Source organism: Ictalurus punctatus, chromosome 12, assembly GCF_001660625.3.
Source record: "Ictalurus punctatus breed USDA103 chromosome 12, Coco_2.0, whole genome shotgun sequence".
NCBI lineage: Eukaryota > Metazoa > Chordata > Actinopteri > Siluriformes > Ictaluridae > Ictalurus > Ictalurus punctatus.
The window spans coordinates 33,477,185-33,493,870 of record NC_030427.2 but is presented as its reverse complement, the minus strand read 5'-3'; the positions used below and the strand labels follow the sequence as shown (position 1 = coordinate 33,493,870).

General features: G+C 40.1%; 1 protein-coding gene across 1 annotated transcript in view; it reads right to left on the bottom strand.

Moving 5' to 3' along the window:
• Positions 1-11,168, bottom strand: part of LOC108272485 (interferon-induced very large GTPase 1) — a 34,392-nt gene extending 23,224 nt beyond the window's left edge. The window contains exons 1-2 of the mRNA XM_017480915.3: positions 11,074-11,168; positions 3,788-3,841 (exon numbers count right to left, since the gene is read on the bottom strand). Of these exons, the coding sequence (XP_017336404.1) occupies positions 3,788-3,841; positions 11,074-11,089 (70 nt within the window). The 5' untranslated portion in view covers positions 11,090-11,168. The remainder of the gene's footprint in view (positions 1-3,787; positions 3,842-11,073) is intronic.
• Positions 11,169-16,686: the final 5,518 nt, after the last annotated feature.

The following is a 16,686-nucleotide window of genomic DNA, read 5'->3' as shown; positions in this document are numbered from 1 at the left end:
AGGGAACTAAGAGACAGGTTAATGACTTGGTGCTAGTTAAGTGTACTTAGTGTGTACAGGCTCGATATGAAATACCCGTTTAGGACAACATAAAGTTGATCAACCAAGTCTAAATAGGGGGATGTCTAAACCTCTGATTACTGTAATCTTACTCTAGTTAACGTGTACATAGGAAAACTATGGCATGATTACATGAAGCTAATTTTACTTATATTGGTATTATTGGTCTGTCTCTGTAGATTTTAGTGGTCATGACCTCTGACTTATGATAACTTAACTAAGTGTTACTATCTAAGGGGACTAATAAAGTACTATTTAGGAAAGGGCAAGTATGGGGCGGTCGTATGAATAATGACCAAGACTGGCGAGTTTGTGACCGTGAGATCCACGCAAACAACCGGCACGAGACTCAACATGGAATCTGAATGAATGAGCATAACAAAAAGTATAGAATAAATTAGGATTAATCAAGTACAGAAGATCAAAAGTATCAAAATACAAATAACTAAGAAATAAATACAACATTGAGATTTTTACAATTGAAGTCAGATTTAATTTAAGAGAGAGTCAAGCAGAATTGGAATGACAAATTTAAATATATTCACATCACTTAAAAAAGACAGAACATGTGGGAATCATTCTACCACATCATTGGATACTGACATTGGACCAGTGAGTGGACCCCAACAACAGTAAGGCACGTACTAAACACAGAAGGTTTCCATGCCAGAACTCCAAGACGTACTACTGACCCAAAAACACAAGAAGAGTCGGCTCAAAATCATATAAATAAACCAAAGAAGTTTTTTGATTCTGTTCTGTGGAGCAATGAAACAAAAATGGAACTTTTCAGCACGATGGATCAGCGGTATGTCTGGAAGAAGAAGAATGAAGAAAGAACACTCTGTCCACAGTCAAGCATTGTGGTGGCTCTGTGATGCTCTGGGGCTGCTTTGCATCCTCTGGCACTGGAAACCTGCAGCATGTGGAAGGGGAGATGGATTCATTGAAGTATCAGGAAATCCTAGGAGAAAACATCATGCCATCGGTGAGGAAGCTGAAGGTTGGACATCATTGAACCTTCCAACAGGAAAATGATCCCAAGTATACCTCAAATTCCACCGAGGCTTGGTTGCAGAAGAAGTCCTTGAAGATTCTACAGGGCTGTCACAGTCACCTGACTCGAACCCCATAGAAAATCTCTGTTGGGATTTGAAGAAGGTGGTTGCAGCACGCAAACCCAAGAATATTACTGAACTGGAGGACATTGCTCATGAGGAATGGGATAAGATTCCTCAGGAATGCTGCCAGACGCTAAGTACTAAAGATGCTCTCCAAGAAGGGGTGAATTATTTTTAAACTTGAAGTCATTATAAGTTGTATTTTCAGTTGAATTTGGGGAAACCACTTGAAACATTCGTTGTGCTGAACAATTTCAATTGCTTTTGTTTGATTTGGTCACAGCAAATAGATGAGTCTATAAGTTTATTTTGACAATAAACCTGATTTGCAATCGGGGTTGAATAATTTTGATTGCAACTGTACAGTACAATAATTTTTAGTGCCGTGGCACGGCAGTAGCATACAGCAGCCCGCTCATGTCTACCATTTCCAGATACTGCTAAAATACAGAAATCATGCAACAACGAAAAGGCATGATTACAGTTATATTTATATAGTGCTTTTCTAGACACTCAAAACGCTTTACATAGTATGGAGTGGGGGAATTGCCTCAACCACTACTAGTGTTTAGCATCCACTTGGATGATATGATGGCAGCCATAGTGTGCCAGAACATCCACCACACACCAGCTATTAGTGGAGAGGAGATAGTGATGTAGCCAATTCAGGGATGGGGATTATTAGGGGGCTATGATAGAAAAGGGCCAATAAGGGAATTTGGGCAGGACACTGGGGTTGTACCCCTACTCTTTACCATAAGTGTCCTGGGATTTTTAATGTCCATAGAGAGTCAGGATCTCGGTTTAACATCTCATCCGAAAGATGGATGATGTGCTAGAGAATCTATGCAATCTCTGCGTGTTGCCTAGACCAGGCATCGAGTCCCCGGTATCACCTGATGCTGGTGGCCGGGGCAGGAGACGTCGTAAATGGTGTGTCAGCACAGCAAAAGGGTGGGGGTCCATGCTAGGCTTAAAACCAACCCTAGCTGGCTGGCTCACCTGATCATCCTGCTCTTTAATATCTGCTCTCTGGACAATAAATTGAACTGCATCTGACTTCAGCACGTAATGCAGCACGAGTTTATAGACTGCTGCATCTTTGTTTTCACAGAGATGTTGCTCCGTGACTGAGTTCCAGACAGTGCCGTTCAGTTAGACGTCTCTCCTCGTTTCGTGCTGACAGAAACGAATCCCTGTGCGGTAAGGCTTATGGCGGTGGGTTGTGTGTTTACATCAACACTGAATGGTGGAAGAACGCCATGCTAGTTTCTAGTTACTGCTCAATGCTTGTGGAGTTTGTGACTGTTAGATGCAGACCATTTTGTTTACCACAGGAATTCAGCACTGTCCTTATGATCGGAGTGTACATTCCTCCGAGTGCTAATGCTAATGAGGCGCTCTGTGAACTGTATGGGGCTATTAGTGAACTGCAGAACACACACCCCGATGGACTGTTTATCATCACTGGAGGTTTTAACCATGCAAATCAAGGGTTAGGGTTAGGTCAAGTCAGTGCTCCCTAAATGTCATCAACATGTGGACTTCGCAACGAGAGGGGGGAACACACTTGATCTTGTTTACACAAACATCCATTACATTTATTCATTTAGCAGATTCTTTTATCCAAAGCGACTTACAAATTAGGAAATACAAGCAAAGTTGTGCTACTATACAAATATTTATAATTGAGTTCTAGAGAAGCAAAGTGCACAGAGTAGAGGTGTAAGAGCCAGAATAAGTTTTTTTTTTTTTTTTTAAAGGATAATGTGGGGTTGGCGTTTTAGGGGTTAGTAACGTGTTCACAGAAGAGTTTATATGGTGCTCTCAGTTTTTATTACACCATTCTGGCTCCTCGGAGTCAGAGAGGAATTATTACTATTATTTTTGTGTGTTTTTTTTTCTCTTTTTTCTTTCTATATCGGAAGGAGGAGTCGCGACACGACCTCCAAAATCCTGCTAGAGCGAGAGCTGGACCCGGAAGACAGAGCAAGAGATAGAGCAGCGCTGGTCTCCCGGTCCTCTTCCGGATCCATAAGAGATCCCCTGAACCTGAGATGGCTAGCTGCCTCGGCAGCAGCTGGCCCAGATCCGCAAGGCTCTGAAACCCAACTTGCTTCAGCTTCCGAGAAGAGCGCGAGTCGTGAGCGGAGCTGCCTAATGTAGGCATCTTGAGGCTGTCATCGTATGCTCCAGCCCTAGAGACTTCACACAGAAAGTGTGCACTACTCACCATGATGAAACGGGAGCAAGGCGTAACATACTTCCTGAATTCTCTTACTCATATTTTTCTCTCTCGCTCATTCTTTTTCTTTCTTCTCTTTTTTTAAAGGGATAGAAAAGTCCAGAGATTTTGAGAAAAGATCGAGATCTGAGTGACTTTGACAAGGGCCACATTGTGATGGCTAGGATAATGGTCCCAGAATAATGCTCCCTGAAAAACTGCAAACATTGTTCAGGAATGGTTTGAGGAACATTACAAAGAGTTCAAGATGTTGACATGGTCTCCAGCTCTATAAATTGTCCATTCAGATACTGCATCACATTTTACACATCAAGGAAAAATTTAAAATTTTTAATACATCAGGGAAAGCAGTATAACTTACATGTGGGGGGTGGGGTCATACTTTCCCTTCTCCTCCTATTACGGTCTGATGGCTCTGTGCAAAAATAACACACTGTAATTTACTAAACATACTACAGGACCAACATTTATTCATGATCACACCTTATATTTATTTATGGATTACACCTGCTATTCGTAAAATGAAATTATCGGATCATCATTAGTTTTGTCCTTACACATAATTAAGAAGTACTGCTTAAATGATTCAACAGAGAAGTGTGTTCTGGTGATTAGCTAAAAATAAGAACACTCTTGAACTCTCTTGGACAGTTGGACATTACAGCCTTAAGTTCTGATCTTAAATCTTAAACATTGACTCGAATAGCAGTCAAGTATTAAGTCTAGTGTCACTGACTGTGTGTTCTAACCACATTTTACATCGTCATCATCAGTAAGTGCTTTGTCCAGGTCAGGGTCATTGTGGATCTTGAATCAATACTGGGAATTCTGGGCATGAAGTGGCAACTCAATTATACACATTTTATATATTTTTGCTCTTTAAAAAATTGCCTTATGCCCTTAACATCACCTTTTTCACAAACATAACACTGTGGAACTCTTGAGTAAAAATAATGTCTACTCACTATCCAGCTTTGAGGTAAATGTTTTGTTAATGTATGGGGCTGAAGGTGTGGGCCTGGTTTTATTGATTATCCAGTTGTGCTGTTTTGAACAAAAAAATTAAGACTTTTTCAAATTAACGTTTTATATTAGTGCCAGAAGTTCATAGTATTTATTTATTTGTATTTTTCTTCATCATTTTAGAGTAAACATGTGTAAATATACCAAACTAAAATATAAACAGATAAAGAGTAAATTGTGCTGTAATAAAAGTGCAAATGGAAATGTCACCATCTCACAGCGACACTGACCCAGGCTTTGATTTTATTCAGAACTTTCAAATTACATGATCAAATCATGTTGGATTTAGAAAAACAACTTGTGTTCATGTAACTCATTTCAATTAAATAGAACTGATGTACGTGTTTGAATTAAGTAAATTAAATGAGCTTTTCCCCTTGTTTACTCCCTTTATTAATGACACTATAATTACAAGATCCTGAGACTTTTCATTTAGAATTTCTAGAAGATATGCCATGATCTTGCTGAAGTATTTCTAAAGATCATCAATGTACAGGACTGCTATAACTTTGTGTGTAAACAAGGATGAAGAAGTAAATATGCACCTGCCAGGTTTTGGAGGAATAGTGAAGTTAGGCTAGTTGGCATCTGACTAGCTACAGAGGTTTCATTGGGCTAATGTAAACACTGGACATGTTTTTTAGAAATGTTAGGGTGAGAGTAAAATTGTTTTCAGTATAGGTGCACCTTGAGGGTAAGTTAGTGAGGTACAGCCCCTGAGAGTGCTGTGCCCAGTCAGCACAGACAAGTGCATATCCATCATATCATACGGCAACTTTATTGATGTTGGAGAAAATGTGTCCCACACCTAAATGGCATGCGTGTGGGAGAGGGCCAAGGCACCAAAAACAGACAAAATTGCAGCCAAAGAGCATCTGAGATGACATATTGTCACGGAACAGGACTGGAGGCGGATGCAGGTCACAGTCTTTATTACTTGCAGATAAACAAACACAGGGACCGGGCTGTGATGGGCTGTGGAGAAACGTATCAGAGGACATGAGGTTGTTAGGTCAGTTAGCCTCCAATATTACTATAGGGCCTCCCCTAGCCAAGGCTGTCCTAAGTTTTCAGTGTTCTCTGGTCAGCAAGCTGTCACAGGGCAATGAAAATCTGATACTTTCCCTCCAATAGAATGTGGAAAAGTTAATGTCACTTAAAGACAGCATGGAAACTACTGACAAATGTGTCTCCATGGGTTCTGTCCACCATAGAAAAGGGTCCAGGTCCAGTTCAGAGTAGTTATTCTACTATGACGAGGGTGTTTATATCCCCATTAGGTATAGGGTCAATCCTATCAACATTGAGCAAGATAAAGCTGGGTCTAGGCATCCTCTCCAGTCTCTATAAGAGACACTCTTGGTGGGTCACACTCTTGGTGACATAAGTCAGAGCGGTTGCTGGTCTGCTTTGGTGGCAACAGTAGAGGTGATGCTGTGTCGAAGCAGCACATTTCTAATTGGATAGTGGAAGACATCTCTATCCCTTATGAGGCATGCGTTCTCGCTATGCCTCTGGGCATAGGGGCTCATTCCACTAAGGAGGGCGCCTCCTTGAAGGCTTTATCCAATAGGGTATCCTTACAGGATGTGTATGCTGCGGCAGGGTGGTCTACGCCACAAATATTCATTCTATATTACAGTCTGGACATGCATTCCATTCCGGGATCAAGTATCTTGCAGTGATCATCGGGTTTGGGTCTTTTGAACAGGCCATACCCTCAGTAGGATCGAGTGGGTTTTCTTGTTCCCACAGTGTGAAGCTCACACAACACTGAGTTCCCTTTAAAAGGGAACATTTGGGATACACATGTAACCCTGTTCCCTGAGAAGGGAACGAGATGTAGCTTAGCTTTGTCAAACTGGGGTATGCCTGTGAATTGTGTCTTTGCTTCAGATAATAGAGGCTGGCAGCGTGGTTCACAGCTGTTGTTTTTATATCACGTGACATGCATAATTGCCACCTCACCTGTTCGTGGTAGGCATATATATATAAGCATGATTTTACACAAGCTTCAGATACCGGTCATGCACGACAGCGCTTCCCACAACCTTCAGCTAACGCAATGTCTCATTCCCTTCTCAGGGAACAGTCTTACATGCGTAACCCAGACATTTAGTTCAATGTCCATTATACAATAGACCAAATTCCTTTTTTCCATACAATTTTTGAAGAACACTAATTTTTCTTCATGAGAATGAATATTATTCCATGATAGTGCTGTGCTTTTTACGAAGATACTAGAGATCCTGATCCTTTCTGCTCTCTGCACCTGCCTGATCCGTTTCGGATGTCCTACCTCTGGATGGAGATCTCATCTACTCCAATTCCAGACTGCTAGGACTATGGCTGCTCCTAAGGCCAAACAGACTTCATATAAATCCATAATGAACATTTTCACACTATCTGTTGTTACCCAGATGAGGATGGGTTCCCTTCTGAGTCTGGTTCCTCTCAAGGTTTCTTCCTCTTAAAACATCTTAGGGAGTTTTTCCTTGCCACCGTCGCCACTCAGTGGCTTGCTCAGTTGGGATAAATTTGCACCTTTAATATCTGTATACCGTGTTGATATTTCTGTAAAGCTGCTTTGAGACAATGTCTATTGTAAAAAAAACGCTATACAATTAAAATTGAATTGAATGGAATTGAATTGAATTGAATTGAGTGGTGAAAAATTCTATTTTTATATCACAATCTAATACAATAAAACCTGAATATGGAAAGATTTAAAGTTTTTTTTATATATTAAAAAGTGGATAAGATGGCACAGAATAACACAAAAGAATTTCAATGCCTCCAAATAATTAATAAGTTTCCCAGGGAGGTTAAACCAGAACCCATCTCTAAGAAATTAATTCATTCATTATTCATCATTAAATCTCTTAGTAGTCCCATCGGCTAGTCATATAGAACTATAAATAACTTTATACAAAATATTTAGTATTTTTTAAAGTCTTCTCCCAAATCCAAAGCATTCCAGTACTTTCAAAATGAATGTATGCACTACCATATCAAATGCCCTCCAGAAATCAAGAAATAAAAATTTCATCTTCAACTAAATGTCTATGATCCAGAAGGTCTATAGGATAAGTCTGATGTTTTGATGTATTATTCTACATTTAGTAAACCTTGACTGTTTTGACCTTGACCTTTTGCCCTATTTGCAATTGTAAAAAATGTTGTAGTCTATTTTTGAGAAGAGTAATCAGTCTTAAATTATTAATTAGTGTTTTATCTTGTCTGACATTGTAATAATAATCAAAACTTGTTTCATAGTTAATAGTAGTGCATTAGTCTGTATACATTCCTTCAAGGCATTAACAGCATCATGTTTCTTCAACCTTAGATTAGATTCACAAATTTATTTGAAATCTAATTTAATTTGTGGAATGTATTCTTCTGTCTGTTTAATGAAAATTAACCCTAACCCTAACCATGATGTATCATCAGAGTAGGACAGAGAGTAAAGTTTTCTATAAAATCAAATATTTCTTCTGCATTAATTTTGATTCTGTAATTTCCATATCGTTAATTAATAAACTGTCCTTTTTTTGTAAATTAAATTGGTAGAAATAAGACGTCTTCTATCCATATAGCATTAGACATTCTTTGTACAGCAACCATTTGTTTCTTTAATTAATCTCATCATAAGCTGATTTTTTTTACTCTTTCTTCTACTAAACTCTATAGAAAAGTCACATATTTTAAATTTAAAATTTTCCCATTTGCTTCCATATGTAGTTAAACTGTTGTTAATTTATTGATTAAAATTAATTATTAATTTGAGCAAGTAATGTTCTTATTTCTCTGCAGTAAGCTTTTTAATAGTCTTGCTTTAGTCTTGCTTGCTAAATAGCTTTTTAATAAGACCTTGTAGTCTTAATTACTGGTTTCAACAATAAAGAAATAAGACAACGATCAGTTAGTGGATCTCCTGAGATGGTTACCTCAAACACAAATTTAAAATATTCTTTAGTTGCAAGTCAGTAATCTATTCTAGTAATTTAGGACTTATCCACTGGAGCTCAGAACTTTGCTGACACTTAGTGCACCATCTTGCCAACTTCCCCTAGAGACCAGGGAGTGTGCACACAGTGCAACAACAAAGCTGTGAAGACAGAGCTTTAATGCAACAACCCAAACTTGTAGAATCAAAATTTAAACTGAGAGACAATTATCCATTTGTGAATTATTCCAAAGAAATGGAAAAATGAAAGTTTGAAGCCAACTTTTCATGGTGCAAATTGAACAAAGAACTGCAAAGTGTTACATGCACCTTGCTATCATTCTTGTTGCTCTCAAATGATTACTTACATTAGCAATTTTTAACTGTATTTTATATATATATATATATATATATATATATATATATATATATATATATATATATATATATATATATACACTTATATATATATATATATATATATATATATATATATACATATATATATATATATACGATTTGTTTGAGTCTAAGGACTTGTAAGTGTTTAATGATTAATGATTAGCCAGCCTACGATCCTGCTTGAAGTACCATGATGGAAATGCATGTGATTAAGCTAACAAATTTATGACATATAATGTCAGAATGATATCGATAAATGCCAGTGGTGATGTTTTACAATGCGAGTATATAGTCATGTCGCTAGTCCTTACCAGTGTCCGAACTCATGTATTGTACTGATTCACGATCTAGGGAGCTGATTGAGACATACCTATCATTTTTTTTCCAATGTGTGATGACATCTGCATAGAAAATCACAGACACGTGCATCCAGACTGAAACGATAAGACGAGTTCTGAGTTTGGTTAAAAACAGTCAGTAATTTAGCCTGTAATTTTCTCATAGGAGGACGGAGAAAAAATTTACATGGCTGTCCCAAAAAAAAAATCCAAGTAGAGCTCCTGTTAAATATTCCTATAAAACCTGAATATAACTGAAGAGTGAAACAGACACACACCCACACACACACACACACACACACACACACACACACACACACACACACACACACACACACACATGGTTTTGCTGTTTTATTATTTTATTGTTTTTATTTTCCTTTATTGCAATTTCTATAAAATGTCACTTCAATGCTTTAACACACAGTTTGACACACAGAACAACATGCCAGCAGGGAAGACCACTCCAAACTCCCACCAACCAAGTACTTGTCTGCAGTAGTACTTGTCTGTTGCAGGTCCTGACAACATACCTGGCCGGGTGCTCGTGGAATGTGCTGATCAGCTTGCAGATGTCCTCACAGACATCTTTAACATGTCCCTAGCCAAGTCCCTGTGTGCTTCAAAATGACCACCATTATCCCTGTGTTGAAGAAATCATCCATGTCCTGCCTGAATGACTAGCGGTTAAGAATAATGAGATGATTGTCGACTTCAGGAGAACCCAAGCAAACCACTCCCCACTGTGCATCAACAGAACAACAGTGGAGAGAGTCAAAAGCTCATAGTTTCTTGGTGTGCACATGACTGAGGACCGCTTCTGGACTCTGAACACCTCCTGCCAAGCCAAGAAGGACCAGCAGCACTTCCACTTCCTGTGGAGGCTGAAGAGAGCCAAACTCCCCTGTCCCATCCTCACCTCCTTCTAAACAGGGACGATAGAGAGCGTCCTGACCAGCTGTCTCACTGTGTGGTACGGGAACTGCACAGCCTCCAACCACAAGACCCTACAGCAAATTGTGAGGACATCTGAAAAGTTCATCAGGGCCTCTCTTCCCGCCATCGAAACCTCCTTCAACAACCGCTGCATCCACAAAGCCATCAGTATTGCAGACGACCTTCCCACCCCTCTCATGAACTCTTCACCCTCCTGCCATCAGTTTCGTCCCTGAGGAAGTCAGTTTACTCAACACCCTGCTGCCTCCCATCACTCACCTGGGCTAGTCAAACACCTAACCCAGTAAGATTCAGTACCACTGCACACCTGCAGTTTACACAGCTGCATCAGTCACTTTTATATCGTGGAACTGGTTTTTGCTGCCGGTGTTGCTGCTATTCTTGTGCTGCTACATCACACAACAGCTTACAATTTACAGCCCATGTTCTGTGTATTTCTACTTTATGTAGTTCTGGGTGCTGTTCTGTGTTGCACCATGGTCCTGAACAAACAACATTTTGTTTCAATGTATACAGGTTATACAGGGGAATGACAATGGAATCCCACCTGACATCACAATATTGTAACTGCTGTGACGTCATTCTAATAAAACTCATTGAATTTAATTAAAATTGATAACAAGAATAAAGGCAGCAAAGTAAGTTAAACTTGAGTCGATAGGAAAATGCTTTGCTGAAGGCTTACGTATAAAAACTTTTAAATATTTTATATTATATATTTAAATATATATTATATATAGATATATAAACTTTTTTATACGTTAAACATTTGACGTTGCACTGTGAAAAAAGACGTGTCGCCGTTTTCCTAGGTTTTTCACTTATAATCCATTTAATCACATGTAATCCATTTTATCACACTGTTGAGTTACAGGGAACTTTCACTTCATGCACCGTGAAGCCACCATATTTCACCAACACACTTTTTAAAAACACTTAATGTAAAATTACATTTTAATGAAAGACAAATTTGATTCTTACCTTTACTCGACGCCATTCCGTGACAGCGCTGACATCAAAAGTGAAAGCAGGTTTTAGTTTCCTGGAATTAACAAACTTTGTACCTGCGCTTGTACTTTGTACTCGGTAGAAGACAGATAAAACTGTTTATGGGAAATGAGTGAAGATAAAAATGTCTAAATGTGAAATTGCTACAAATACTATTTCATTAAACACTGTTTTCTGAAATCATTCTTAATAAAAGTTGGTATCTAACTTCTCCTAAACCTGACTCATTATACTGACAAAGTGCTTCATTTTGATTTTCTGTATAGACTGCTGCTGTTACTGCCCTACCCTTAGATTTATTGGTTTAGTTGCTCAACTTACAAAATTGCAGTTGTTATATTTTATGATCCTTTTTAAGATTTTTATTAAACACTTTCTTAACAGACTCACAGACCTAAAAAAAAAAAAAAATTCTCAATATTTGTTAAGTCTATAGTCTATAGTAATTATATAGCAGTTATAATTATATCCATCCATCCATCCATCTTCTACCGCTTACTCCTTGTTCAGGGTCAGGGGGAACCTGGAGCCTATCCCAGGGAGCATCGGGCACAAGGCAGGGTACACCCTGGACATGGTGCCAGTACATTACAGTACATTACAGTACAGGGCAGATATAATTATATCTGCAAGAAAAATATTCATTAACCATTAACCTTTATAGGAATTATTACTATTACTATTATGAGTATTACTGATCAGTTACAGCACTGTCACTATCTGCGTTTACATGGACAACAATAATCCACTCTTAATCTGATTAAGACCATACTCTAATTAAGAAACTACCATGTAAACAGCAATTTTTACTTACCTTAATATAATTAAGGTCATAATAGAAGTAAGCCATAATCTAATTAAGACGTGTGGAGTACTACTCTTTTAGTCACATTATGGATGAGTATTACAGACATGTAAACACCTTAATCACATTATGAACATCGTGTGTTGATACGTGAAATTCTGGAGTGACGTCGGAAGGCGTGGCACGGTGACATAATGACGCGGGCTGTTAATCTAATTATGATCTATACCATGTAAAACGGGAACATGACAGGAGTATTCTAAAAGCGACTCATGTAAATACTTTAATCACATTATTATCTTACTCAGAGTAAGGTCAATAATTACATTACTGCTGTCCATGTAAACGTAGTCTTAGTCGCATTATGGACGTGTATTACAGACATGTAAACACCTTAATCACATTATGAACATCATGTGGGAGTTTTCACCTCGTTTTGCGACAGGACACGATCACACACGGCAGCGCAACCGTTTTATGGCGAACAAGAGAGTTCGGCTGTGTCCCAAATCGCATACTTTCCTACTATAGGCCTGTAGTGGGGAAAATACATGTATCTCGGCTATTATATAGACGGTAAGTATGCGATTTGGGACACACCCACGGCTTCAAGCAGTTGTCTATTAGCCCGTACAGTATGACAAATAATTAACTGCACTTAAAGCATTCGTAAAAAAATTAAATAAAAACACCTAAAACTGTACACGGTACCATAACAAAGATGGACTGTATGTTGAAACGTGAAATTCTGGAGGAACGTTTTACGGCATGGCGCGGTGACGTAATGACGTGGGCTGTTAATCTAATTATGATCTATAACATGTAAAACGGGAACATGACAGGAGTATTCTAAAAACGACTCATGTAAACACCTTAATCACATTATTATCTTACTCAGATTAAGGTCAATAATTATATTAATGCTGTCCATGTAAACGTAGTCCCTTTCTATAACTCAGGGACTTCTATCCTTCTAGTAGTGTTTATGCTCTACTCACCATACACCACCCACTACACCATTTTGTTGTGTTGTATTTAATGGCATGTTTATTGTTTGGTCCACTGTACTCTGCCACTTTGTCCAGAGGCTCAATCAAAAGGTGTTTATTATATCTAAGGAACAATAAGAATATCTTCCCAAAGATTCTGATGCAAGAGCAATTCAAATACCAGACTGACCTAATTTCTCTATCTGGGGATTAATAAAGTATTATCTTATCTTATCTTATTTTAAAATCACACATACATCACTTCATATACTACAGAATTCTAGCACGATGATGGTTATGGAGAAAAGGAGGATCTAGGTCTCATTAGTAAATGATCACATCAATCTAAAAAAGGAGGAGTATATTCGTGGTGTCAAGAAAAAACTGAGGCAGCAATTTGCATCCATTTTGGGGGATAAATGTTACCCTGTGTTTTAAGGTTTTACCCCCTGTGTGAGGTGTACCCAACTGGAGTATGTGATATCTACAAATAATCTCAGGTGGCAGCAATAAAACCAAAACAGATTTCAATATGCAGTCATCTTTCCCAAACAGTAAACCAACATTCAGGAACGAGGTGGGAAAAAATAAGTACACCAGTCCTACATACTTTATATATATATATATATATATATATATATATATATATATATATATATATATATATATATATATAGGAGCGAGCCTAGACAGCGGTGGGTTGAGCACAGACACACAAGAGGCCAACTTGTGAGGCAAACTTGCAGAGTGTTATTTAAGTTTCGTGAAGGTGTGAGATGCAAAGGAGGTGCAGTGGGGTGAAGTGCTCAGGCGCCAGTGCCGTCCACGGGGCTACCGGGGCCATGCTGGGGGCTTTCCGAGCAGCTGGGATCCCTTTCTGCAGTCAACCAGTGCCGCGGGTGCAGCCAGGGGGTGAAATCCTCCGTTTCCTCCGAACTCTCTGCAAAAGTCACAAGACAGATTATCCTGCATGCCTCAGGGGCTCTCTCACCCTTTTCCCTTTTATACTCTCCCGCTGGCTGCTGGATGGTGGACAATTGCCGCGCTTCTTATGTGCCGCCAGCTGTGTGTGTGTCAGCGGCCCTGCCCCGTTGCCATGTGGTCTCTGGCTGTCCAAAGCATTGGTGGTGCTGAAGCGGAGCTGGCTCTTCAGCACCACAGCGGCAGTCGTGGGAGGAGCGCTCTTTACTTCTTGTGCGCCAGCCCCCAGCCTGTTGCCACAGTACCCCCCTTCAGAGCCTACTGTTGCTGTGTGTCGGGCCCACCGTGCATTACGCCGTGTAAAGCCATCTGTGTTCCCGTGTTGGGTTCCCGCCCAGTGCTGTACCTGGAAAGAGAAATCCTGCAACGAGAGGAACCATTGTGTTACCCTGGTGTTAGTGTCTTTGGCCTTGGCCATCCACTGCAGTGGGGCATGGTCCATCACCAGCATGAAGGGCTGACTGACCAGGTAGTAATTCAGCTCCTCGATGGCCCACTTTATCGCCAGGGCCTCTTTTTCCATGGCAGCATATCTCCTCTCTGGTGCTGGTGAGGGCCTCTTTCAGGGGTCAGAACACCCGCTCTGCATCTGCAGACCATTTCACCTTGTCCAGCTGGCCCTTCTTTGTGAGTTCTGAGAGGACTAAAGCTACTGAGAAGGTAATACCCCGCCAACCCCAAGAAGGCATGTACCTGTTTTTTCAATGTAGGCCGGGGGTAGTCTTTCACTGCCTCAATTTTCTTCGGCTGTGGCTTCAGTAAGCCCCAACCAATACGGTAGAATAGGTACTGTGCCTCGATCAGCCCCAGGTGGCAATTTTTGGGGTTGGCTGTCAGCCCAGACTTCCAGAGCTCCTTCAGTACCTCCTCCAGGTGGAATAGGTGATCCGACCAAGTGGAGGAGTGGATAATCACATCGTCCATATACAGTGAGGGAAAAAAAGTATTTGATCCCCTGCTGATTTTGTATGTTTGCCCACTTACAAAGAAATGATCAGTCTATAATTTTAATGGTAGGTGTATTTGAACAGTGAGAGATAGAATAACAACAAGAAAATCCAGAAAAACGCACGTCAAAAATGTTATAAATTGATTTGCATTTTAATGAGAGAAATAAGTATTTGACCCCCTCTCAATCAGAAAGATTTCTGGCTCCCAGGTGTCTTTTATACAGGTAACGAGCTGAGATTAGGAGCACACTCTTAAAGGGAGTGCTCCTAATCTCAGTTTGTTACCTGTATAAAAGACACCTGTCCACAGAAGCAATCAATCAATCAGATTCCAAACTCTCCACCATGGCCAAGACCAAAGAGCTCTCCAAGGATGTCAGGGACAAGATTGTAGACCTACACAAGTCTGGAATGGGCTACAAGACCACTGCCAAGCAGCTTGGTAAGAAGGTGACAACAGTTGGTGCGATTATTTGCAAATGGAAGAAACACAAAAGAACTGTCAATCTCCCTCTGCCTGAGGCTCCATGCAAGATCTCACCTCATGGAGTTGCAATGATCAAGAGAACAGTGAGGAATCAGCCTAGAGCTACACAGGAGGATCTTGTCAATGATCTCAAGGCAGATGGGACCATAGTCAAGAAAACAATTGGTAACACACTACGCCGTGAAGGAACGAAATCCTGCAGCGCCCGCAAGGTCCCCCTGCTCAAGAAAGAACATATACATGCCCGTCTGAAGTTTGCCAATGAACATCTGAATGATTCAGAGGACAACTGGGTGAAAGTGTTGTGGTCAGATGAGACCAAAATGGAGCTCTTTGCCATCAACTCAATTCGTCGTGTTTGGAGGAGGAGGAATGCTGCCTATGACCCCAAGAATACCATCCCCACTGTCAAACATGGAGGTGGAAACATTATGCTTTGGGGGTGTTTTTCTGCTAAGGGGACAGGACAACTTCACCGCATCAAAGAGACAATGGATGGGGCCATGTACCGTCAAATCTTGGGTGAGAACCTCCTTCCCTCAGCCAGGGCATTGAAAATGGGTCGTGGATGGATATTCCAGCATGACAATGACCCAAAACACAGGGCCAAGGCAACAAAGGAGTGGCTCAAGAAGAAGCACATTAAGGTCCTGGAGTGACCTAGGCAGTCTCCAGACCTAAATCCCATAGAAAATCTGTGGAGAGAGCTGAAGGTTCGAGTTGCCAAACGTCAGCCTCGAAACCTTAATGACTTGGAAAAGATCTGCAAAGAGGAGTGAGACAAAATCCCTCCTGAGATTTGTCCAAACCTGGTGGCCAACTACAAGAAACGTCTGACCTGTGATTGCCAACAAGGGTTTTGCCACCAAGTACTAAGTCATGTTTTGCAGAGGGGTCAAATACATATTTCCCTCATTTTTCTGGATTTTCTTGTTGTTATTCTATCTCTCACTGTTCAAATAAATCAACAATTAAAATTATTGACTGATCATTTCTTTGTCAGTGGGCAAACTTACAAAATCAGCAGGGGATCAAATACTTTTTTCCCCTCACTGTAGGTGTTTGCAAATGTACGATGGGGTCACAGAACAATGTCCATCAGTCGCTGGAACGTTGCGGGCACTCCGTGTAGCTCGAAGGGGGAGAACCCGGTACTGCCAGTGGCCATTTGCTGTGCTGAAGGCCGTCTTCGCTATCGCCTTAGGGGCTAGCATCACTTGCCAGTAGCCTTTTGTCAGGTATAATATATATATATATATATATATATATATATATATATATATATATATATATATATATATATATATATATAATATACACACACCCAGCTTTGGCACCGATCGTTACCTGGTACAAACGTGTGGGGTGCGACTT